The sequence below is a fragment of the Trachurus trachurus genome (genome assembly GCF_905171665.1).
Source record: "Trachurus trachurus genome assembly, chromosome: 21".
NCBI classification, from domain to species: Eukaryota; Metazoa; Chordata; class Actinopteri; order Carangiformes; family Carangidae; genus Trachurus; species Trachurus trachurus.
Genome location: NC_139899.1, coordinates 19564960 through 19589954, shown reverse-complemented (window position 1 = coordinate 19589954; position 24995 = coordinate 19564960). Strand labels below are relative to the sequence as shown.

Sequence of the window (24995 nt, the reverse complement as noted above, 5' to 3'; positions counted from 1 at the left end):
TTTATTTTAGCGTTTGTACATATTTACTTTATCTATTTATATTTGTGTTATTGTATGAATCAGTCTCTCGATGGTTGTGGTTTCCCAGTTTATGTAACACACACCGTCCATAGGTTGAGTATAGTACATCTGTAGAGAGCATGTGTGAACTTGTCATTTTATTTTTGTTCAGACTCATAAATCTCTGATTCTCATTTTACATCTAAAAGCTGAAGCTGCACCAACAGTATGTGAAATGAATGATCCTGCCTGATATCAGATGAAGCTTTTATTTTTATTTTTATTTGGCTGGTTTTTTACAGCTCCTCCTGCTTGGCCTTGGATGTTTGGGTTTCATTTTTTTTTTTTTTTTATTCATTTATTCATTTATTCTTTTCTTTTTTTTTACTTTTTTTTTTTTTTTGGACGTTGAAGTTTTTAACCCTTGTGCGTCTTGACTGTTTGAGCCCTCAGGTTTGACCTCTGTGTCCAATGTTTAGTCGGTCTCGTTTGTGTTCCAGATTCCCCCTCGTCTGTGGTAAACAAACAGCTGGGATCCATGACTCTTGATGAACAGCAGGGTGCGTCCTCCCCCCCTCCTCCTACCTCGCCCCCCACCACCCCGCCACTCGCTGTGTCTCACCCTCCTCCCTCAGAGACACAAACGCTTATTTCCTAATCCCGACCCTCTCTTCTTCAGTCTGTCCCTCCCCCCTTTTCTCTTCATACTTCTGTCTGTGTATCCACCGCTTCACTTTCCCGTCATCCTCCCACTCGTTCGTCAAAGCGCTGATGATATAAATTACAGAGAAATGAATCTGAGCTGTGAAATCGCATTCTCTCTTTTTTTTGTCAACATTCATCTGGAGATACTGTGATATTATCTGAATATTGGCAATTTTACATTGAGTTGACTTTACAATAAGTCACTGTAAAGGTTAGTTAGTGTAACGGTTACTTGAACTGCTCAGCGTGCTTTTTAATTGCCCCTCGGGGATAAATAAAGTTTTTTGAATTGAATTGAATTGAAATTAACAAATCAACAAGACGCATGTTGTCCTGTTTTAACATAGTTCCAATTTTTCTTGCCCTGGTTCTGAGTAGAGCTGTAACTAATCATCAATCATTGATTAATCCAACTTTTTTTTTTCAATGCATCAGTTGTTTGGCCCATAAAACTTCAGAAAATAGTTTTTAAACATTAAAAATAAATGTACAATTGTTTTATTCAGCACTGATACTGACTGATAATTGTAAAAAAAAAACTTGCAAAAACCTACGTAATAACCAACAAACAACAACAATTAGCTACCGGTACGTTAAAATAGTTAATTTTCTGTCTGTTGGCTCATTTATTGCAGATCTACACCTGGCATGCAGTGAATATATTTCTTTTCACATCAGTAGAACAAGGTTGAATTTTTTTTTCCTCTACAAAGCAACTCAACATGTGTCTCAGTTCCTCATAAAGATCAGAAATATCACATGTTCAGATGTCACCAGCTTTCATTGGGAACTAATTTCTTTTTAAGTTAAATAACATCTCTAACAACTAAGCCAGGTTGATTTATTTCTTTGATGGGACTGTTATAACGATCCTGTCAAAGACTGTTGTATGTGTGTGTGCGTTGTGTATCGGTCCTTCAGGGGGGCTGCCATCTGTGCATCTTGTGTCTCCGTTGTGTTTCTGTCTTGTTGCTGTGGCTGCGTGTTTCAGTGTGTTCACCTCTGTCTGCTCTGGTAAAGTCCGCTGCATGTTTCCCTCTCTGATCTGTGCTGTTAATCAATGGGAAGTGATGCAACGGACAAGTTGCACATTTCCACTGCGCTTATAAAAGCTAATGGATTATTATTTTTTTTTTATTAAATTGAATTCATCAAACAGACAGATGTTAATAACAACTTGTTGTCGTTTGTTTGTCTGTGTCGTCCTCTCCGCCCTCAGGAGGAGCAGAAGCTGCAGGTTCACCCCCCGAAGAACCTGTATCTGCCCCGGCCACCAACAGCACTTCTACCCCCACCCCCACCCCCACCACCTCCTCCTCCTCTTCTTCCTCCTCCTCCTCTTCCTCCACCATGGCCGGCACCAGTCGACCCAGCGGCGCCGAGCCGGTCCTCAGCCTCCACTACAGCTCGGAGGGAACCACCACCAGCACCATCAAGCTGGACTTCACTGATGAATGGTGAGTGGGGGAAAAAAAGTATATAATATCTGGTCCGGGTCCGTTTTTAATCTTCCATCTTTAAAGGAATTCAAGATGTTGATTGTTTTGATGGACATTTATTAATTTAGATTTAGAGAATCAACAATATGTGCGATATCAACTTGTTATAAATGGATAATCTAGAGGCAACCTGATACCATATCCAAGTCCAATCAGTTTCAACAAACCAAATGACACATCATATTAAATACACAGTCCCAAAAACACAGTTAGATGGCCTTCTTTTTGTTTAGTGGATTTTGTTACACAGGAAGTAGTAATTCAGAGTGACGACTGTTTCTCACTGAGGCACTTGTCAGATTTTGTTGAATCTCTTGAAACCTCTATATCTTGGGAACAAATAATGTAAAACACAAAGTCAAAAGGTTTGAGGGTGTTGATGATGGACACAGTCTGTGTTGCTTCTTTCCTCCACAGGAGCAGCACATCCAGCTCTATGGGCAGCGGAGCTCCCAAAGCGTCTGAGGCTGTGGCCACTCACAGCAGAGAGAGTCTGTTGACGGAGAGCTCAGCGTCAGAGCAAGGTGCTGTACTTTTAGTTTTCTTAATTTTCTTCTCTTTAAAGAAACTTGTTTAAGAGTAAAGATAAAAGTAAGAATATGTGAATCAGTTAAAAGAAAAGTTGGGTGGAATGATTTAGATTTTGATATTTATAAGAGTTTTCCTTATTCAAGCAGGATGAGAAAATTAATAATGTTGAGTTTTCTTCAAAAATACAACATTTTTTTATTAGAAAATTTACAACATGAAATTTTACCCTGAAAAATCTGGACTAAGAAAATGATTATTGGAAAACATTTTTCATTATTTATACAGTACAGTTTATTAATTATCTATATTGCTACATGCTGTAAGAAAAGTAAATAAATAAAAATAAATTAAAGGTTAATTAATACAAGTATAACTTTCAAATACGTATTTGAAAGAATCCACCCATCTATACTTTTAGTTTTCATGGTTTTCTTCACTTGTTTTTTCTGTGCTCAAACCATAACACAACCAAATACAAATTATTTGTGTCATACAATTTATTCATTATCTAAATTGCTACATGCTATAAGAAAAATAAATAAATAAGAAAGTAAATTAATGAAATTATTAACTTTATATTTGAAAGTTATATTATTTTACAACAAACACAAACCAACAGCTGAGCACACAGTGATGGATTTAAACACATTACAAACATTATTAATAATAATAATTTTTGATATTTTTGTCCCAAAATCAAGTCAGGATGTGTTAAAAACTTAAAAATAACTATTCTATTGAATTCCTTGGCCCCAAATTGTGTAGAAAAACGTGTTAATTTGTCTCTGTGAGTTGTTTACTTAAAGAGCTATGCCAATTTCATTTTCAGTTTTTTCAGCCTCGAATTTGGGATGGGGCAGTAAAGGGTTAAAAATAAACACCATGGGACATTTTTTCATCCTGGTACCTGTCAGAATCTTAAAATAGACACTTTAAAGATTAAGAAAAAACAGGTGGGGGAAAAAAATCAGTACGTGCTCGTGAACCCCTGTTTCCATCTAGACTATAAGTGTTGATGTGTTTCCCTTCAGGTCCCTCAGAGTCGAAGCAGCACAGTTCGCCGGCCGCCGCCACAGAGCCGCCGTGTGACGCCTCCTGCAGCTCGGCGGCCGCGGCCCCGGCAGCGGGCTCGTCCGCGGGCGGCGGTCAGCCGGAGGGGACGGACGCGGACACGTCAGGCGGCTGCAGGAGAGCGGAGCCCGCGGGGGAGGAGGGCCACTGCGGGAGAGGCCCCCTGTCCCAGGAGTGGGAGGGGCAGAGTCAGCCTGCTGCCCGCGGCAACCAGGACTCTGACGACAGCGACGACGACCCCATCCTCATCCCGTCGGCGAGGCTCAGAGGACAGGGACAGAGGTACGTTAGAGAACACGAGAGAACACCTTCAAGTGTTTATTAGCTCTCACTTTTAAAGGGATAGTTCAACATTTTTGGCAAATTCGCCCATTGCCATAATCCCTATTGTCATAGCAGTGGGTTCATTACCTTTAATTATCGGTGCATGTTGTTTTGAGATCTGCGTAGAGCTGCTCAACGAACACAATGGAGGTGAATGGTACAGGTTCCCCCGTCCCTCATCAAACTCATCAAATACACAATCTACAACTCCAAAACGCTCTCGTGGACAAGTTGTGACCTGCACAATCACCACGCTATGAAATAATCATGTCACATTACGAGACATTACGACACATGAAGCAAATACTCTGAACTACTTGCGCTTTTGAAATCACTCCGCCCAGCAGCCGTGTCTGGAAAGTAGTTCCAGCTGCATTTGTAATTATACATGATTATCTCATAGCGTATGTGCAGGTCACAACTTCTCCACGAGAGCGTTTTGGAGTTGTTGGATTGTGTATTTGATGAGGGAAAAGCAAAACTACTGTTCTCCTCTTTGGCGTTCGCTGACCAGCTCACGTCTCTGCCCCGCGGATCTCAAAACAACATGCACCGATAATTAAAGGTAATGAACCTACGGCTATGACTATAGGGATTATGGCAATAGGGCGAATTTGCCAAAAATGTCAAACTATCCCTCTAAAGGGTGGGTTAACTGACTTGTTTTTTTTTTTTGGTGACGCCTTGCCATTGACTGTTTTACTATAAATATAGATTTAATACCAGAGGATCTGCAGTAGGAGATAGGATGATCAGGTAAAGTCCTTGAACTTAAAGCATCTCTAACCCGTCGGCCGCGTGACATGCAGCAGAGCAGTGTGCAGTCTGAACAGAGCGGTTTATGTGCTGGTTTGGTCATTACACACATACACACATATGCACAAAAGATAAATCACAAAAATACTAATAAGCACACAGCTAACTGTTGTGTTTGAGTGCCGTGCATGTGAGTACTGACTCCACCAACAGGCGTTTTGAGGATGCTCCGCCACACACAGAGGTGCAAAATGATGAATGTGTGTGCATGGCACTGATGGAAAAGAGCCGAACATGAGACACGTTTGATTTTCTCTCTCTTTGAAAAAAAAAAAAAGAAACACATCAGCTGGAACTCTTTCGATAAATTCAGCGACACTGTTTTGGAGTGAGCAGACAAGGCTTTGCGTAACAGCAGCAACGGCTTAATTGAGTTACAACCTGGCGAGCTGGGCGTTCTGCTTTTTTTTCTTTGTTTGTTTTATTTGTTTTTCTTTTTAAAGTGGCTGCTTTCTAGTTTGGATCAATGCGGCATAAAGTCAGCGCATGGAGTTCACGAGCATCAGTGCCAGCATGGGTTTGTCTCTCAGCTTTGTGTCGTCTTTATATTATATTCATCACGTGCTTCGTTTCTCTGTCGTGTTTGTCAGGCGCTCGGCGGCGGCTCGCATCCAGGAGCTGTTCCGCCGGAGGAAAGAGAGGAGGGAGATGGAGGAGAGCGAGACCCAGAACATCAGGAGACCCTCGGTCAAAATGGTCTACAAGGGCCACCGTAACTCCAGGACGATGGTAAACCTCAGGATGTTTTTATTCTTTAGCAGGTTGAAGACTTTGTGGTAGATAAAGGAATATTTCAACTTTTTTTTTTTCTTCTTCACACAATCTGGTTGTTGACAAATTGTTTGGCAGGAAACTCCTTCTGGATCTTCTCTAGTATTTCCCCCAAATATTGAGCTAATAGTCTGTGGTTTAAACTGAATAATTATTACAATAATACATTTTATTTCTAAGCACTTTACATAGTTACAAATTAGGAATTAGGAATTTATTTATTTAAAACAGGGACAATGCACAAAAACATTAATCTTGTAAGACAAGAGAAGATGCCTTGAGCCAGGTTGTAGCAACATTTGCTAATTTCCACCTGTAGTCCCTGGGCAGGTAAAAGACAGACAGAATACAATATTAAGATCGTTGAATAAAATTAATAATAATATCTTAAAAATAGACAGAGTAAACTAGCAAAAGCAGGGAACAAGAGCGCCAAATCATGAAATAGACACAAGAGTTAAATGAAAAGCACATAAACTCTCTCACACATTCAAACACAAGCACATACAGAGACAACAGTCCAACTGTCTCCATCCCCATCCTCACCCTCATCTAATAACTGATAAAATGATAAAATAGACGACAGAATAAAACAACATTATGATAAATTAATATAAATATAAAGTAACACACATACTGATGCAGGAGGCTCTGTCCCCCCAGGTTCGATCTTTGGTCCATGCAGATAGCGAGAGGAGATTTCCTTCTGACTTTAGAGAGAGTTTAGTAGAGAGTTGTTGTTGTTGTTGTTGTTGTTTAAAAAAAAAAAAGTTTTTTTACGTTTTTAATTTCTTGTTTGTGTAGATTAAGGAGTCGTGTTTCTGGGGCAACAACTTTGTGATGAGCGGCTCAGACTGCGGCCACATCTTCATCTGGGACAGACACACTGCAGAGCACCTCATGCTCCTCGAAGCCGACAACCATGTGGTCAACTGCCTGCAGCCGCACCCCTACGACCCCAGTGAGTCGCCCCCCCCACCCCCGCCCCCGGCCTCACTCTGGGCCACAGATCCTCTCTGCACAGATGACATGATGATGATGATGATAATGTTGTGGAGAAAGCAAGAGTTTTTTATATGCACATCACATTTTCTTGAGGTGCAGGGCAATACAAAAATGCCATGGGAAAAAAAAGAGAGGGTATTCCCGCACACGGATAGTCGGTGCAGTGATTTTTATTGCACACAAACGTTTTCGACCTGTTGGTTTCTTCAGGTGCCGTTGGAACAATAGAAAACACACATCTATTTATAAACATGAACCACATGAGTCACAGCAGGTGTGTTAATGTGTGGTCCAGTTGGATGAAAGGAGGCAAACCTGAAGGTGAGGGGCACATCCTTCGACTTAAAGTTGCCTCACTGTGCGTTAAGACAGTGGAAAAAATTGACAACCATTCAGAAATACAAACAGTGACATCAAATATGGTTTGATAGCCCAAATAAATCCATAGTAAATCCATAATCGCATAAATATAATCAGTGGGAACACCATTCGTAGTCGAAAATTCATCTTTATGAGGAAATAGAGTAAAAACAATGTATATAGTATAAAAAATAGACACAGATGCATAAACGACAAACCATTATCCAACATCACATAATTACATAATTAGTAGACACAGAAAAACATTAAAATTCTGCTTCAAGCTTTTGTAAGGGTGACTAAAGAAAATGTTTAATATCGTCCTCCTGGTTTAGGCCTCTGGGGGTGAATGTTTGAATAGCTGCTCTCTCTTTTTTAGTAAAAGACTGTTGTGGTCTCCACAGCGCCACCATGTTGTCGACCGTGTTAACGCTGCATTTCTCTGGGTGTGTGTTTCAGTTCTGGCTTCTTCAGGGATAGACTACGATATCAAAATTTGGTCGCCACTGGAACAGTCGGCGTCTTTCAACAGAGTCCTCGCTGATGAGGTATGACGACACGACCGAGACCGGTTTGAAGTACAAATCCTGAACTCTGCTTTTAAAAAGAAGGAGAAGAGATGTGGATGGTTTTTAACGTGTTTGTGGAGCTGGTTGTGATTCACTGTGGAGTCTCTCGGTCACATCCGTGTGACCTAATGATGTTTATGAGCGTTAAAAACTTTGACCAGCATCATGTCCTCGTCCTATGTCTATGTCACTTTACACACACACACACACACAATACATTTTATTTAACTAATTTGTAAAAAATAATTTAACTCCATTTAATTTTTCCTTTTAATTTGCATAACTCAATTTGTTGAATGAATTTAATTTTGTTCACTTTAATCACATCAGCACACTCAACTAATTTAATTAAGTCAATTTCATAATTTCCACTCAATTTATTTTAATTGAATAATTTAATTTGTTTCATTTGAGTAAATTGATTTGTAATATTTATTTATAATTTTTAATTGTTTTAATATAATTTATACAATTTGTCTCAATAAAGCAGGATTCTGATTAGATTTACGCGCTCTTTGTGGCACAAAAGCTTTTTGTTTTTTTCCCGTTACTGATGAATGTCCTTCACACTTTTATTTTACACTCTTTTTTTCTCCTGCTCCTCTGTCAAGGTGATAACTCGGAATGAGCTGATGCTCGAGGAAACAAGAAACACAATCACAGTCCCGGCCTCCTTCATGCTCCGAATGTTGGCCTCCCTCAATCACATCAGATCAGGTACGAACACACTCACACACCTCATGTAAAATATATAATATTTACGCTGATTAATACCCTGGGAAGATGAATTATTTACCCGCCTCCTCTTTCTGCTTTTCCGTCCCGTAGATCGACTAGAAGGCGATCGCTCTGAAGGTTCGGGCCAGGAAAACGAGGATGAGCAGTAGCCTGCTGGCATTTTATTATAAAGAAACACTATTTCTTCTTGCTGTATAGCACTTGAAAAAAATGAGATTTGTACAAGTATAGTGTAGAATACTTCCTTTTGAAAATTAGTATAATTTCTAGCCCCCTGTGTTTTTTTAAGACAACTTTCTTACTGATGTTTCTGTATGAGGATAAACTACATTTGTGTGAATGCAAAAGGACGTCAGTATATAGATATATATATATATAAACTTATATATATATAAATATACATGTGTGAGAATAATGGCGGCTGGTGTGCAAGGATGTTAAGTGCAATATTATTTTGTTAGGAGAGAGTGAGCTTCGATCAGTGTTAACGTGTGATATTTTGGATTTGTAGCACAAAGCTAAGAGATGTTGATGTGCAGTTACGCATGTGAACAACAACTTTAAGTAAAACAAACGTGGAAAATGCTTTAATTTTGTTGTTGAGAAAAAAAAAGAGGGGGGGGGGTGGAGGTTTTTCTCCTTAAAGGGTCATGTCACTAAATTATAATCTTTTACAGAATTTGAAAAAAAATAAAGTGAAAGCTAATGGCAACTGTTTAATTATTTTAATATACTAATTTAAAATTAATTTAAGTTAATTGATTAAATAAACAATTCCTACCTTGCACATAGATTCCTGACAGGATTAACTGCAGGAGTTCATAGATACCAAAGTATTTGAAAATACAGGATGATAATGAAACCAATTAATATGATACAGAGTGAGATTCCACTGTGTTCATTTTTTTTTTTTTTTTTTTTGTACGCCCTCATTTATTGTTGATGTTGGATTTGATCCTGAAGGTCGTCACCAGACCTGCACTGATCTGTGGATACATGTTCTGGCAGCAATAATTGTTATCAGGAGACATAGCCATTGTTTTGGTGGCTGTGATGTGGGCGTTTGCAGTTTTCACTTAACTTAATATTAGTTTTTTTTGTATATAAAATTTAAATTAATTTCCCAGTAATATAAAATAGATAATTAATTCAATTTACATGGACTGTAAGTGCCAGAAAATTGATGGACTGATTGAGTAAAATGACTCATGATCTAACTGAAGACAATTTAAGTTATTGGTAAAATAAAGATTTGCTACTGTGCCTGTGTTTGATACAGGTTTGGCTGACGGCGCTGACTTTAACGCCACAATAAAGGATTAAACTTAATTTATATTAATTATCAGAGGTACAAAAGAACCCTAACCACATACAAGCAAATGTAATTAATGTTACAGTCAATGATGGGCAATAGAAAAGGTTCAAGCCCGCCTTAAAAGAGGAATTTAGTTTTTTTCAGGACCTGAAGACAATCCTGACAGTCATGACAGCACAGAAAAAGGACAAGAGTTTGTTTAGAAAACTTTATGTAAAAACAAACTTAATAGAAGAATCTTAATACAAAACTTTACTGGAAATATTGGTATTAATAGTTAACTGTATAGTGGAGAAAAAAAATCAAAAGGTTACATCACTTCTCAGGTGTACAGCTTTTTCTTACAAAAGTAGTACCTGTTCAAACATAATAATATGAAAATACGAGGTAAGACTGAAGCATCTGAACTGTGCTCTACACATTATAAATCTCAGTTCCTTTTGTAATAGCAAAGGAAACGATGGAGTGTACAAACTGAGGTAAACCACATGTACCAAAAAATAATAAGTTTTGTCGTTTTAAGACCATTTTTGTTTCATTAAGACAGAACTGAAGACGATTTCTTTTTTTCAGTGAACAGTAAATTATTTCCGTCATTGCTTTGCACTGCCCATATAATGAAATGTGGATCTTTGTGTTTTCATTGATTCAACAATCTTAAAATACTGTTAACAGTATCTTAATGGATGATTTTGGACTTAATTACTTCATAAATGTGTGTTCTTCTTACCTCATTTGGTCGTCACTACATTGCTGCTTTTCTACAGCTTTGCCTTTGGACCATAATGCAAAAACAACAAAAAACAACACTGACAAACAGTATTCAACATCTCTGACGTAACATGAGTGGTTTCTATGAGAACTAGTACACACTGTGTGTTCAAAATGCAATGACTGTGCATGTCCAGTCGTTCCTAATAACACCTGTGGTTACTGCAGGTACCAACAACTCAACAGCTCTGTGTTTATGTACCTTCATAATACTACAGTCGCTCAGTCGCCTGGGCAACGCGTACACATCACTGCATCACTGTAACAACTCTGAACCGCAATACACAAGTTAATTATCAAAATCTACCTGTGTCATATCAAGTAATTCCTATTCACTCCTGTGTTTACACCTACAGCTGCAGTGATTAGTCAATTAACGTGAGAAAATGTATTGTCAGCTGTTCCTGGTGATCGATTTATTATTATTATTATTATTATTATTATTGGATGGTCCCTGGTTCTCAGATGTTCATATTTGATGCTTGATGAGACACACACAGTTTTAATAAAGTGAATATCTTTGGCTTTTGGACAGTTGGTTTGACAAAACAAGACATTTTTTTTCCTATTTTCTGGGCTGACAATCTGAGCTTCTTTAATCAAATGAACCTAAAGGATCTGATGATTGTTGTGAATCCTTTTTGGAAGATGAGACAAAGACATTTCTGTATTATCTGATATTACCCAGCCCTGATGAAGCGTCCTGCTATTTCTGAGGACATACAATAATAATAGTATGGAGTAGTAAACAATGTACTACCACATTCAAACCATTAAGGTTACAGTAGTTACGTCTTCCTATTTGATCACATCGATTCAATGCAGATGCCTGCAAAGGCTCCGATTGCTGTGGTCCAACATAGTGGAATGAATAATGTGCCTCTTCCTGTTTGCTAAGAATTTCAAGTATGGGGTCGGACCCATGTGTAATAAGACTTCATAATGTGTACCACAGAGCGTGACGAGCGCCGCTCTGAAAGATCGCATGTAACAGTGTTAAGGGTGCGAAACCCTTGAGAGTTGACCAGTAATAACGGTGTTTGGTCTAAATAAGTCCAGCGTGTTACCAGTCCGGCTGTGCTCAGGCTGGTTTCTCCTCCACATCCTGCTCTTCCTCCTCTCTGTCGTCCTTGACGATCCCTTCGTCGATGCTCTCCAGCCTCAGTCTCTGACCGTCCAGGTATCTGGGTCTCGGTGCTGCCCTGGTCGTGAACAGCCCCCCGGGCAGAGCCAGGCCGTCCCCAAACAGCGTGAGCTTAGCGTCGCTCTCTATGGCCTTCGCCAGGGAGGAGGCGAACGAGTCGAGGGATTTGTGAACCTCTGCGTGGACTTGGACCGAGGACGTGTTGGTGTTTTCAGCTGAGGAGGAGAACGCTCTGAATTACTTGTGAGGTCTAGGTTAACCAGATGCCACCGTTATGAGTGCACCATCTGTTTCCATTCTCTATTTCAGTTCAATTCCCAAATTCATAATTTCAACACAAGGTCAGCAAATAATCCTCATCCCACTTTTTTCAGGTTTACTTTCTCTCAGTTCTCAATTAGATTCAGAGGTACACACTATTGGAGCACATTACCAGCCCACATTAACCGCCTGTCTTCCTCTACATCGCTACATAACATAACTTTTCTTAACTGTTTTATGATGTTCTTCACATTATTGTACAACTTATTTCTATGTTGAATGTTTGTCTCTAGGAGCCAGGACCACTTGACAAGTCCTTAGGGTTTTTTTGGTTTCTCCTCCACATTTGTGATATGTTGTATCTATTCTATGTTGTTGTTGTTTTTGTTCTACTCCTTTATCATGCTGTTTTATATATAGTATATATATATTTTTTCTCTCATGTGCTAATAAATAAATCAAATCAACCATCCGGGTACTTACAGTTCACTGCATTTTGACATGCGTCAGTTGAGACGCACTTACATACTCAAAATAGTTAGTGTAAGTTTGGAAGTATTCAAATTGAGACAATATGTTTAGTTTGATTTCTTTTGTAGCTCTTCCCCCTCCCTAAGCCGTGAGTGAGCATGAAGTGCTTCCTCTTAATCTTTTGTGGAGCTGGGAAATGACAGATACCTTTGGATTGCTCCACCTGGTCTTCAAAGGTGACCGAGCTCCTCCTCTTCCCAGACGGATTTCCGTGCTGCTGCGCTTGGGAGGAGCCGTCGACGGAGAAGTTATCCAGCAGCATTACGTCTGTGCCTGCAGGGGGAACAAAAAAAATCCATCAGTGAAAATAAGTACGTCAAGAAAAACTCAAATGTCAAGGGGGGAAAAAAATCCCTCTCATACCTCTGAAGTAATCAAGTACACCATGAATGAGGTGGATGGTTCTTACATCTCTTTGTGTTACACATGACATTACTTGTCCTATTTACACCATCGCCAAATGAAAACATGAGCTGTGAAGCAGGAATGTGAGGCTGACAAAGCTGTGGGAGTATGACGCAATAGGGTGAGTATGATCATCTGCCAGTCCTTAAAACCACACATACACAACTTAATCTCTGGTTTACTTTCAGGTTCAGATCAACAGCTTTTAGCGTTTTTTTTTTTCAAAAAAGCAGGAAAGGACATTGTTTAAAACATGAATGAGACTTGGGGAAACACAGACGGAGACTTTTGTAAAATTCCTCTGTGTGCAACACTTACATGAGTCCTGAGTGAAACTGAAGCCAGTGTCTCCTGTGCTGCTCCCGGGGGCTAACAGATGCCCTCCACCCGCCAGCATGGCAGTCAGGTGTGGCGACATACCCAAGTCTGAAAGAACACAACCAAGTGCTTGTCATACGAAATCATGGATATACACAAAATCACAGCAACACAAAAAGTACATAACTAAGCAGGTTATTTTTACACATTTAAACATTCATATTTATTCAAGCTCTGCACCCACACCCACCCCTGCACTATTGTATCAATGGTTAATCTATCTTCTCCAGGTTAATCTATCTACTCATATAACCCACCTTCTTGTACATTAGACTTATATATTAATGTTAAATGGGAACTATGCAAGTCCAGTGGCTTTTCCACTGTTTTGCTAACCCTCTTCCTGGCCATGTGGCATGTGCATTTGTTTTCAACAAAGCCGACGAGAAATCAATCAATAGAGCGCCGGTACATAACTTTATACATCATATACGATGTTACGACGTGTATATTTGTCTAGTCTTATCTGTCGTAAACAAGAGATCACAGGTTGTGGGGCGCGTTTGTGTCGTGGTGCTGTCGAGACGAGAGCTGGGACACCGGAGGAGCTGGTCTCTAAGTTGCTAACGCTACATGGAAGGCAGAGAGCCTCCATTCTCCCTGTAACAAGTTACCAGTCATTTAACCATCACAGTTACTCCAAAGCTGTTTAATTAAGGTAAAATGTAGCAGAGTTAAGGTAAAAATCCTGCATAGTTCCTCTTTAAATAGTACAACTTTGTTAAAGCTGCATCATTAGTCCATCAACAAACAAAAACTCAAATGTGATGATTTGCTGCTCTTCCTTGTCTTATCTGTTTGTTATCCAAACATTGTTGCTTTTTGGACTGTTTATTGAATAAAACAAGCTATGGACACTGGACACGTCCAACCACTTTCTTCCCTCTTATAGACAAAATACAAATGAAGTCACAATGATAGTGGTTGTCTGCGTATCTTCATGAACAATTGTTTTTGGTTCACACTGACTGCCACCCAAAGTCTTCAGTCAAAACTGTGGTCTCATCTATCTTCACATACAAAAACAGAGATATGTCCCAACGTTCCCATTCATGTAAAACCGTCCCACCTGTGATTCTGTTGGAGATGCTGAAGAGCCGGGACGTCCTCTGCCGAGTGGCGAACGACTCTCTGTAGTAGCGGTCTCCGAAGCACATCCCCAGCAGCTCCTTCCTGACCGTCTTATTCCACAGACCGTAGATGAGCGGGTGGCACACGGCGCTGCAGAAGGACAGCCACGCCACCAGAGTCTCCAGCCCCTCAGAAACGCTCCCCTGTCCCCACAAAGCCTCGGTGCACACCACGCCGACGTACGGCCCCCAGCTCATGAGGAAGGTGCCGATCACCACTAAGATGGTGACGAAGGCCTTGCACTGGCTCCCTGCGTACACGAGGCTCCTCCTGCTCCCGTTAGAGGACAGCGAGGTGCTCGAGTTCTTGCGCCCGTTCCTCTGAGCTCCACCGGAGTCGTCCTGACCCACGATGACAGTCCCACAGTGAACCTTACGAGCCTTCATTCGGGCGACGCGGAAAATGACGCCGTAACAGGCCAACATGATGATGAAGGGGGGGAGGATGCACCAGGTGACCCAGAAGGCCGTGTAGCTCAGCTCTCTGTGCCAAGACGCCACGCAGGTCCACTTGAAGCAGTCGAACTCGAAGGAGGACCAGCCGAACAGAGGAGGCAGACAGCCAATCAGAGAGTGTATCCACACGTAGGCGATGACCACGACCGCCCGGTTTCCTGTGATCTTCATGGGGTAGATCATCGGGTAGAGCACGGCGTAGTACCTGTTGTGACAAGAGAGGAAACGAGTGAAGGGAACGGTCAATGATGGGGAAACACAACACCTTTCTCAGGGGAACCCGTCGATACAGAGACGGCTCAGATCTGAGTGTGGTACAGAGACGACAGGCTGCACTTTTCTCCCCCCAACAAAGCTGCAAAGTGTTTTTCTGAAAAGCTGCAGAGGAGAAAGAGAGGAGCTCGGTGAAAGAACAAGAACATGCACTGTAATCAGAAATATTCCCAAAGGTGCTCGGGGTAATTAGGAAAACAGTGAAACCAGCGAGGACTGTATGCTACAGACATTATGTATGCGTACAGTCATCGGTGATCCCAGACAACAGAAATAACTTAACAATTTAACTCAACGTCAAATGTTATTCTGACAAACTTTTAAGTTCAAAAAATCTTTATGAGAAAAAGTGTTTCTTTTTTCTTCAAATTTACTCTATGGTAACTTTCTTTGAGAATGTATGTTTATGGTCCCTGGTGGAGAAGTATAGGTATGTTTTATACTGTTGGAAAATTGTATATGTAAAATGTTGAATATTGATATGTGGAATCAATAAAAAACGTTACTTAAAAAAAAAAAAAATCTTTATGAATGTCTGTAACCTATCAATTATTTTCATATCTGATTCATTTGATGACTTTTTTTGGGTTGTTTTTCTAAATGACAGAATGGTGTGTAACAGTACAACAAAATATGAAATTCATCGTGATATAAAACCAGACATTTGATAAGCCCATTTTTTATATGAATAATAACAGAAATGATTGATCAAATCATTATTGTGTAATATTAAATGCAATGTCAATTTTAACAATAACTTCAATAAGGTTTAGTTTCAAAAAACATGTGTTATGTGTTGATATTTCATGTTTGAGAATACAAACATCTTCTCCTTTTTATAATTGTCTTAACACACAATGACAATACAAGAACTTTGTCAGTGTTTTATCACCTAATGAATGATTTCACACATTCCAATGTAAAATCAATTAATAAGCAAAGGACCTTAAGAAGTCACTCAGAGACTGAAAGACTGAATGCCAACTTCCACCATTTCTGAAAAATCCCTGTGGCTTGAACAAATTAAAAAGGGCTTTAATTCGCTGATTAGCTACGTACGTGTCGACACTTAGTTTGTGTATCAGTTTCTTATTTCCAAGAATAGGAATCATAGGAAATAATCTCATCTCTGCAGATGAATGGTGCATTCATATCAGTGGATATTTGAAGTTGGTTAAGTCTGTCTAATGCTTGTCACTTGAGCTGGGAAAATCTCCAGAAAAATACCACGACCTAAGTGTGTGGCTGACTAATCTTATTTTACACGGCCACAGGCTGACCTTAAAGGGAAACACACACCAAACATTTCACTTTTCATGTTTGTGAACATGACGGTGTTTCTTGCAGAGGCAGGAGAAAATGTCAAAGGTGGAAATTGATCGACTTACTGTACTGGCTTCACTCCATCACAAATGAAACCACATAACCACGTATTTTGTTGTTGACCTCTACACCAACTGTGACAGACGTAATCAGACAACTGCTAATCTTATAAAGATGTTTTGTCACTAAAAACGGTTTGGAAAGAATTCTCTCAGAACAGTTTCAAAAACTAATCAGAGTCATTTGACTGTAATGAAATGGAAACCTCACGGAGACCTGTTGTTTTTTGTTTTTTTTCCTAAAGGCAAATCTTTTGTTAAAACTACTTGTGCATGTGGGGTCCTCTGCTCCAGTAGCTCACACTCCAATTTTACCACGCTTGTTACATCTGAGTGAAATCATGTCAACCACCTGGCGGGTTTTTATTATGTTTTGCCCAAGAAAACTGCAGCTCCACCGACAACAAACACTGGGCCTTTTACTCTGCAAAAACAGCAATGCTCCTTTTCTTGAGTTACAATGGAACAAATGTGTTAACACTTTGCCTCGGGTGGTTGTGTTTAACTGTTGTGCTCATGGGCATGGGAACAAATTACTGCAACACAATTGCTCCACTGTAAACTAATGGCTACTGCTTAAGCTGCATAATAAGAGTAAAATTGTAAATATTCAACCATTTGTTTACACGGTCACCATATCAATTTAATACAGTAATTATAAATCAATGTTGTGTTTACAGCTTGCACCCACATAGGTAAGAAAATGCATTAATACAGCTTCAAGGACATGACATTCATGTATTGTTATTATCTAGGCGCTCTTACTATTCTGCACTAACCTGTCAATGGCGATGGCTCCGAGGGTGAGCATACTGGCAGAGCTGATGAGCAGGTAGAGAAGGGCGGTGAAGTTGCACCACACCACCCCGAACACCCACTCTCTCTTTGCGGAGCTCACGGCCACGAACGGCAGCACCAGCACTGACAGCAGCAGATTAGACAGGGTCAGGCTGAACACAAACTTGTTGCTGGGTGTGAGGAGATAAGGTCTGCGGTAGAGCGTGGCCACAATCAGGAGATTCCCCAGGCAGGCGAGGAGCGTGATGGTCACAATGGAGACCGACTCCAGGGCAGCCAGACCCTCACCATTCCCCACCACGGTGCAGTTCCTACTGGTGTTCATGGTACGAGACCGGGCCGCTGGACAGGTGAAGGAATGGTAGGAGACTGCTGAGAAAGGAAGACATGGTTGGAAAGGGGGGGAAATTACAACAGTATATTACAAACCACTGCTGCACTCTGGTGTCTGCACATTTGAACTCCTTAACTACAAATTATGTGCTATAATTAACATTTCTGGTGACCATTTCCAAACATGAGATGTATAATGCTATATTTTCTCATGCAGTTTTTCCACTTTTCTGTCATTTCAGTACTTAACTTGTATTTAACGGCCTAGGTTGCAGTCAGACCTGTCATGTAACTTTAATAAGCATCAACACTTAGGCTACTCCATGTTCACTCTGATGAAGTGAGTTTCAGGGGCTTGTTATTGGATTTCCATAATGTACAGAAATGAACTAAAAACACGTGGCTGCCAAAAATGGTTAATTGAGATTTTATAGTCCACGTGATTTTTTTTATTCTGAGCTGCAACATGCAGAAAACACTGGTATGGTCCTTTCAGGTCTGTGGTGCCTCTCAGGTTTGTATACAACACACTGCTTAGTTTAAAACCCATTAGCATAAGTTAAATCACCTGATACCATGTTAAGTTTTTTAAATCTTCTCTAACAAAATAACTTTTTAACTAATAGCCTAATCCAGATGAAGACAAAATACAAACAGGTACATAACTGAAAGAGGACATGTTCACTTGAAAAATGACCCTGATAATCAAGCAATGATCAATATGTTGATGGCTTGTCAAGTAATCAAGGAAAAGATTCATCTATATCGGTGACAACAGCAGATTAACATTTCTACTTTAGTCACATGGTGGACTTTTGCTTGTATTTTAGCTTTTTAAATGGTCATATTGCTACTTTTGTTTGGGGAAAAAAAAAGTCTGACTACACTTTCTCATGTCACTGAGTATAATTCAGCACAGACCATGTAACTGGTCCACTTCTTATTCACAATTTACAAGATTTACACCAAACCTAAGAGGCTAAAAATCCATTTCCCCCAAAAAAACAAATCGTAAACTATAACGTTAGCCTCGCCAGTTAACATTATTTTACTGCACATCAGTCTGTTGCTATCTCAGCAGCACGGTTAGGTTGTAGGTTGAGAAAGTACCGGAAAAGTGAACTTTAAAACAACATAATTTAGCCACATATTAGCTTTGTTGTACAATCTCACTGCTGCCAAATATAAACGTAAATGTTACGTTAACGTTAACATTATTTTACTGCACATCTGTTGCTATAACTCACTCAGCACGGTTAAAAACTACCATTTTTTTAGGTTGAGAAAGTACCGGAAAAGTTAACTTTAAAACAATATAATTTAGCCACATATTAGCTTTGTGTTAGAATCTCACTACTGTCAAATATAAACTTTATAAAAGTGTGTGTAAAGCTGCAGCTCAGTGAGCAGCACCGCTCGTTAGCAGCACCGCTAACTTAGCTGAAACAACAACCGTTAGTTAGCCGAGGTTAGCTCGAACTTTCTCCCATTGTCCCCGCACCGCAACACGGACACTTCTCCCCCTCTCTCCCCCTCTCTCTCCCTCTCTACCTGATTTGGCTCGGCTCCGTGGCTCCACATTTTATCCCCTGCGGCGACAAAACGTCCATGTTGTTGTTGGTTTTGTTTTGTTTTCACACTACGATCCAATATCCGAGGGCTGAACCTGGGGGGAAAAATCTGTGGAGAGACCGAAAAACCATCGTGAAGTTTTGGTAACGTTTGATCCGGATCACAGGCGGCCAGCTGCGGCTGCAATGGCGACGTCCTCCTCCTCCTCCTCCCTCTACTACCACCACCACCACCTCCCCTTCATCATCCTCCTCTCCGTCTCCCAGCAGACTCACTCACTCCTCCAGTGTGTGGGTGGTCGCCGAGGAGAGGGGAGCTGCCTTGTTTTCACGTCGCCATTGTGACAGTTATTTCGGGTGTAGCTAAGTTGACAGTGGTGGTGGGTGTAATGTGTGTTCTCATTTTCAATCATCACGACACTGGATGCGCTGAAAAAAACGTTTAAAAAGTACAAACTATCCCGCTTCTGGTGCAACGTACAAAGTATATGTGTGTATGTGTGTGTGTATTCGTGTTTACACAACATACCCCACTGTATGCATGTGTATTTATTTAATAACAAACTGTGGGGTTAAACTTTTGTGAATGAAGCATCAGTTTTTTTTTATCCGGCTGGCTGCTGGAGCCTGGACCACCCGCATGGATCAAAGCTTCCCGCACATACGCGTCATCTCCCCGCTGTCCAATGGGAGTCACGTTACCATAGGGACGGTACCGAGACCGGGCGCGCGATGGCGCAGTTTGACCGCATGTGACACAGACTGTAAAAAGATGTGACACCATGAAACACACATTTATGCTTCATCTTACTGGTCTAGATGTAAGAAAAGGGGAAAAGTCAGGCTATTACCTCATAAGTTTTTATTAACTAACAAGGTCAAAGAGATATCCTTTAAAATGCTTCACAGATGTTTACCTAACTAATCAATAGGAGGCTTAATGATGAAAGTTGATGAAACATTACTGGTTCATTTATTTTTGTCTTGCCTACACACCAGACAACTCTAGAGCAAACTGGCATGTTTAATCAGTAATCATATTTACCCCCAGTTTAATTTATGCTGGAAAATGTTCTGTTTGGCTACACTGAATTTGATAAGAAACTAAATACCCAATTTTACTTGATTGATTTGTTAATTATTTTATCCAGATTTCACATACACAAATCTAAATTTTTCAGGCAAGAAGCCACATTTTCTGGAACTGTCTGTGTATGTTAAACAATACATCTCTATATGTGATTGTGAAAATAAAAAAACTGTTAAAACATATGATCTTTGTAAGCTTTACAAAATATTCATCGAATAAGGCTATTTCTTTTCTTCTTTCTTTGTCTTGTTGTCACCCTTAAACCCCCTGGCGTGTTTATGATTGTATGTTTGTGTAATAATGTTGTATTAATGTTTGTATTCATCTGTGTGTATACGTTGTGTCAATAAAGCAAGGAGAAAAAAAACCACACGGTGCTGAGATACACACAGGGTAAATGAAGTGTAATAGCTTATGTACATTTTATGTTGTCAATGTCTCTACTGTGATAAAAAGACAAAAAGATTAACTCAAAAATATTTTCACCAATCTGACAACACGTGCAGAATTCAGGATTTTGGGGGGGATTAAAAAACTTTTGTTTGTTTTGGTTTGTAAAATTGCCCCTTACAATCACACATAGGTCAGTGTGACACCTTTTCATAATTTGTTTTCCAAAGGTCCAAGCCTCAAAAACGAGAAAAAAGCATCTTAGCATCGTTAGAAGCAAAATTACAATCAAATTAATTGCCAGTTCATTTTCTGTTAACTGAATGATTCATGTATGGGTAGATTAACTGTCGAGTAGTTCAATCTGTGGTCTTACTGATGACTAAATTAAATATAGTTTCTCTTGACTATGAACTGAAATTATTCAAAGCCTGTGATTCCTTTATTCAAAGTTTGTGAAAAACAATTAGATTTTCTTTTTTTATTCCATCATCTCTGAACTACAGCCTCTTAAAGGGCAAAATTCAACAGCAGCAGAGAACGTCACGTAAAAGGTAAATGTAAACATTCATACATACTACAAAAAACAAACATAACCATGTAGTTGAGGTATTTATCTTACAATACAATGTCCATTTGCTTTATATATTCACAATACCTCAGTATGTGTGTATCATTTTCATACATTTGCTAGTAAGTGTTAATATTTTACAATATTGCCAACCATGCTTTAACATTTTGTAACAATCAGCAGGTACACAACAAAAACTACAAGGAAACGCAGCGTGAAACCAAATTATCTGTGAAACCAAGAGGCAACAATGACTTAATTACCATGTAATGTCTTTTTTTTTCCCGAAGGGGGTCCAAACGTTGACAATAAGGACAACCATGCCACATCTGCTCTAAATCAGAAAATGAATTCAACAGTGTAAACACAGTAACTTTGGAATTATCCAATTAGTCTTTTAATGGTGCTATAAATGGGTAAAATCTGAACTGCATAAGACTTTAGGTTAAAACTTCGGCATGGGAGTCTGTGGAGCGTAGTCAGTCAGAAGAGAGACCATCAGACCCTGAAAGAGAGAGGTGCTAATTAGTGCCCTGTACAAGATGGAGGGCAGGACTCCACTGACAGGATCAAATTAAACAGCATTTCATCTCACCATAATGGTCCACTTCCTGTTCTCAGCCTCGGGGAAGACGAGGGAGCGGGAGGAGTAGAACACCTGGTCGTTCACCTCCTCCATTTTACGAGGGAGACAATGCAGGAAGGTCCAGTCTGGCTTGGCCACACTTCCTGTCTGTAATGAACCAGTCACAGAACATGAAGTTGTTAATGAATCAGTGCTGAAACACTGCACATATGGAGTGATTTTGGCTTTTATTCTCTTTAATTTGTTCTGAATTAATTTTAAGTATACTGTAGAGACAAAAAAAATGCAGCATTTTTATGTGACTAGAACAATTACTGTGCATCTTTCCATTTAATGTCGCCCTGACCAAATGGACCAGTGTGGGAACAAGCTCCTGTAATTTCACCAAATTTGGTGGGTTCCTTTACCTCCATTGTGATCTGGTAGCCTTTAAAGTCCTTCAGTCTCTTCTTCTTCTCCTCCTCCTGTCCCATGCTGACCCAGGTGTCGGTAACCAAGACATTGCTGCCGTGGGCGGCCTCCATTGGGTCAGAGGTCAGAACAAGCTGAGTTCCACACTGAGACAAAATGCAATGCCATATTAAGTCATGAGAAGTCATCTGACCACAGGTCTGTTGGTAATAGTGACACCTGAAGAGCAACTCACCTCTTTGGAGAGTCTCTGAGCCTCTTGAATAATGCTCTTCTCTGGCTCATACCCCTGTGAGTGAAGATGCACTTTTAGTTTAGTTTCTGATCAAGAATACTTACTACGCATGTGTGTTTCACTGCAGAAGCATCTGACTGAAGGAGGCGAGATGCCCACAGCTGTACAGATGTACACACTTAATATCTGCAAACTAGAAACCCATAATCTGCAAATAAGAAGGTAAGTGCTCTAAAAGAAAGGTCACACATGCATGTGATAGACTGAAAAAGTAAAAACCTTTGGTGTAGCAATCTTTAAATGAACTCCCAGTTTGGCTGCAGTCATCATGAAGGAATGGAGGACATTGTTTCCGTCTCCAATCCAGCTCACCGTTAATCCACTGAGGGACCCGTAATGCTCCTAGAAGAGAGAAGTGGTAATTTGGTGTTCAGCTCTTTAATTAGCTAGATGATGATGATGATGATAGTAAATTGCAGGGTTTCAATACCTGTAAAGTGAGGAAATCAGCCAGAATCTGGATTGGGTGGTAGAGGTCACACAGGCCGTTGATGATGGGGATGTTGGCCTCCTTATCCAGCTCCTCCAGCGTAGAGTGGCTGTACACTCGTGCCAAGACAATATCACAGAGTCCCGAGAGGACCCTGAGGAGGAGGAGGAGATTACATGTATCCACTGGGCTGCGGCTCACATACTGGATGAGGGTGAATCATCTGCTTGGACAACACTGTCCTTGCCTTTCAGAAGTTATTACAACAGTAAACAACACCAGGAACTTGCTGTTGACCTGAAAAGCTCACTGCTATGTCTATGTGTGAAGGAACGTGGCTGTTCAAATGTCCTGCATTGTTGTAACATGTTAACATGATAAACGTGGATAAATAAGATGCCCCTGCCTACAAATCATATTCTTCAGCGGTATCAAAACATGCCAACATGTTTGTTTAGTACAAGCCCTAACAAAATCACATCATCATTTTTAATTGTTTATGTTCTTGATTGTTTTTCAGTGGAAATTAAATTCTCAATCTCAATCTTTTTATCAGCCAAAACAACTGCAGTGTGATTTCTTTGCTGTCCATATAAATAAATATATTACATGTAGCTATCTGTAAGTGAAATCATAATCATAAGACTCACCTAGCTGTGTCTGTGTTGCTCTCATTCACTCCCAGGTGGATGTCCTGAGAGGTGAGGAAACACGGGTGTCCGCCCAGCAATGCAAAACCTGGAATAACGATATCAAGACCACTTTTAATTTTCCCCAGAAGCAAAGCAGTGCTTAAACATGCATAATTATTTAAATCAACTAAGCATACATCAGTGCAAAGTGTTGAAGGGGTGACGGTGTAGGGGAAAAAGTTAGCTGTTCATGGGCAGAGTGCTTTGTTCCACGGGATGCACTGAAAGTCGTTTCAGCAGTTCTTTTGTCTCCATATAAACAATGACTTTTAGGAGTGGGACCAGCCCAGCTAACAGTATGAGGACATATTTTTGTAGGAGAGTTCTCTTAAATTAATTGAAGAGGCATTATTGTTTGTGTACACTTAACTAACTTAACTTCACTAGTGGCTTTATACACGTTGCTCTACAGGGACCCACCTCCATTACTACCCATGTGAGTGTCCAACTGAGCCACATGGCACACACCAGTGTAGATGCATATATACAAAACTGACACCTGTCTCTGTGGACATTCTTGTTCTGGTGCTCCTCTTCTCAAATATCATTGCAATTGACTTTCCTTGCAGAAGAGGAAGATACTGAAATAGACAGGATAGTTAGTTTCCTTAACTGACTAAAGACATTTGACAAATGTACACTGAACTTAGCGTTAAATAGTCAGGGTGAGCTTACCTGTTTTTCATGCTTGATCCGATGTTTTAGATCCGCCGACACCCACAGAAGTCTTTTGATTTCATCTGAGCTGAAATCTTTCAGTGTGAGGCAGCTGCGACCCTTTAAACTCACTGAACCCAGGGAAGCAGCCCCGATGCTGAAAATGCAAACAACCGAAGGCACAATGCAAATATCACTAATGCACATTTTCATTGGTGACAGAAGTTGAGCAATCATATTATGATCATATTCAGTCATCGGGAGTTTCTTACCTAAATCCTCGTGCCGCACTGCTTTGTAAAGTTTTCAAACATTTGAGCACTGGGCTGTTGACAGATAACAGTTTGGCAAACATTGCACCTCAGTGGAAATCCTATGGGGGCGAAAGGTTGTGTGAATATTTCATCAGAGAGAGAGAGGACAACTTTCCCTCACTATCTCCCACTCCCAGGGAAATGCAGCACATGGAGCCCAGAGCTGCAGGCCAGCCAATCAGCAGCGCGGATTACGATGACGTCGCCGCGGGACCAGGAAGCGGGGCGTGGCTTTAATTATAGCAGACTAAAACAAAATACGTTGAATTAGTTTCACCAATTGGTTAGCTAGGCAACAAACACAGCAAGCAATCCGCATGTCACTGTTGCGGTCACATACTTTTTTGTCCCTGAGATCCCAAGCAGCGTTTAAAGTTCTCACACAAATAAACAGTTTTTCTCGGGATGAATGTTTCCCAGGG

General features: G+C 40.3%; 3 protein-coding genes across 6 annotated transcripts in view; 1 reads left to right on the top strand and 2 right to left on the bottom strand.

The window, feature by feature from the left end:
* The window catches only part of dcaf6 (ddb1 and cul4 associated factor 6), a 31114-nt gene extending 22140 nt beyond the window's left edge, over positions 1-8974 (top strand). For 2 of the 4 annotated variants that reach the window (XM_083996445.1, XM_083996442.1), the window contains 10 exons: positions 501-560; positions 1925-2162; positions 2622-2728; positions 3767-4088; positions 4845-4886; positions 5537-5675; positions 6522-6678; positions 7542-7630; positions 8263-8368; positions 8480-8974. In XM_083996445.1, coding sequence (XP_083852571.1) covers positions 501-560; positions 1925-2162; positions 2622-2728; positions 3767-4088; positions 4845-4886; positions 5537-5675; positions 6522-6678; positions 7542-7630; positions 8263-8368; positions 8480-8538 — 1319 coding nt within the window. In that variant the 3' untranslated portion in view covers positions 8539-8974. The remainder of the gene's footprint in view (positions 1-500; positions 561-1924; positions 2163-2621; positions 2729-3766; positions 4089-4844; positions 4887-5536; positions 5676-6521; positions 6679-7541; positions 7631-8262; positions 8369-8479) is intronic. The other 2 variants (XM_083996444.1, XM_083996443.1) reach the window with 2 other exon arrangements.
* A 1403-nt stretch (positions 8975-10377) lies between these two features.
* On the bottom strand, positions 10378-19342 carry gpr161b (G protein-coupled receptor 161b). Its single transcript, XM_083996447.1, has 6 exons — positions 19118-19342; positions 17215-17605; positions 14264-14985; positions 13135-13242; positions 12559-12684; positions 10378-11834 (listed from the first exon to the last, which is right to left on the bottom strand). Exons 2-6 carry the CDS (start codon positions 17556-17558, stop codon positions 11557-11559), a joined length of 1578 nt encoding a protein of 525 aa, XP_083852573.1. The 5' UTR covers positions 17559-17605; positions 19118-19342; the 3' UTR covers positions 10378-11556.
* Positions 19343-21141: 1799 nt separating this feature from the next.
* otc (ornithine transcarbamylase) lies at positions 21142-24679 on the bottom strand. The gene is made up of 10 exons (XM_083996680.1): positions 24532-24679; positions 24278-24416; positions 24102-24183; positions 23561-23648; positions 22911-23064; positions 22700-22822; positions 22421-22474; positions 22182-22331; positions 21784-21921; positions 21142-21693 (listed from the first exon to the last, which is right to left on the bottom strand). Exons 1-10 carry the CDS (start codon positions 24612-24614, stop codon positions 21634-21636), a joined length of 1071 nt encoding a protein of 356 aa, XP_083852806.1. The 5' UTR covers positions 24615-24679; the 3' UTR covers positions 21142-21633.
* Positions 24680-24995: the final 316 nt, after the last annotated feature.

Excerpts from the sequence above, each read along its gene's own strand:
- gpr161b (XM_083996447.1), bottom strand. The coding sequence starts at position 17,558 with ATGAACACCAGTAGGAACTGCACCGTGGTGGGGAATGGTGAGGGTCTG. Across the intron at positions 13,243-14,263 it reads CATCTCCAACAGAATCACAG|ACTTGGGTATGTCGCCACAC; the intron begins GTGGGACGGTTT and ends GTGTTCTTTCAG. Across the intron at positions 12,685-13,134 it reads CAGTTTCACTCAGGACTCAT|GCACAGACGTAATGCTGCTG; the intron begins GTAAGTGTTGCA and ends TTCCCCCTGCAG.
- otc (XM_083996680.1), bottom strand. The coding sequence starts at position 24,614 with ATGTTTGCCAAACTGTTATCTGTCAACAGCCCAGTGCTCAAATGTTTG. Across the intron at positions 22,332-22,420 it reads CTCAGAGACTCTCCAAAGAG|TGTGGAACTCAGCTTGTTCT; the intron begins GTGAGTTGCTCT and ends ATTTTGTCTCAG. Across the intron at positions 21,694-21,783 it reads ACAGGAAGTGGACCATTATG|GGTCTGATGGTCTCTCTTCT; the intron begins GTGAGATGAAAT and ends TCTCTCTTTCAG.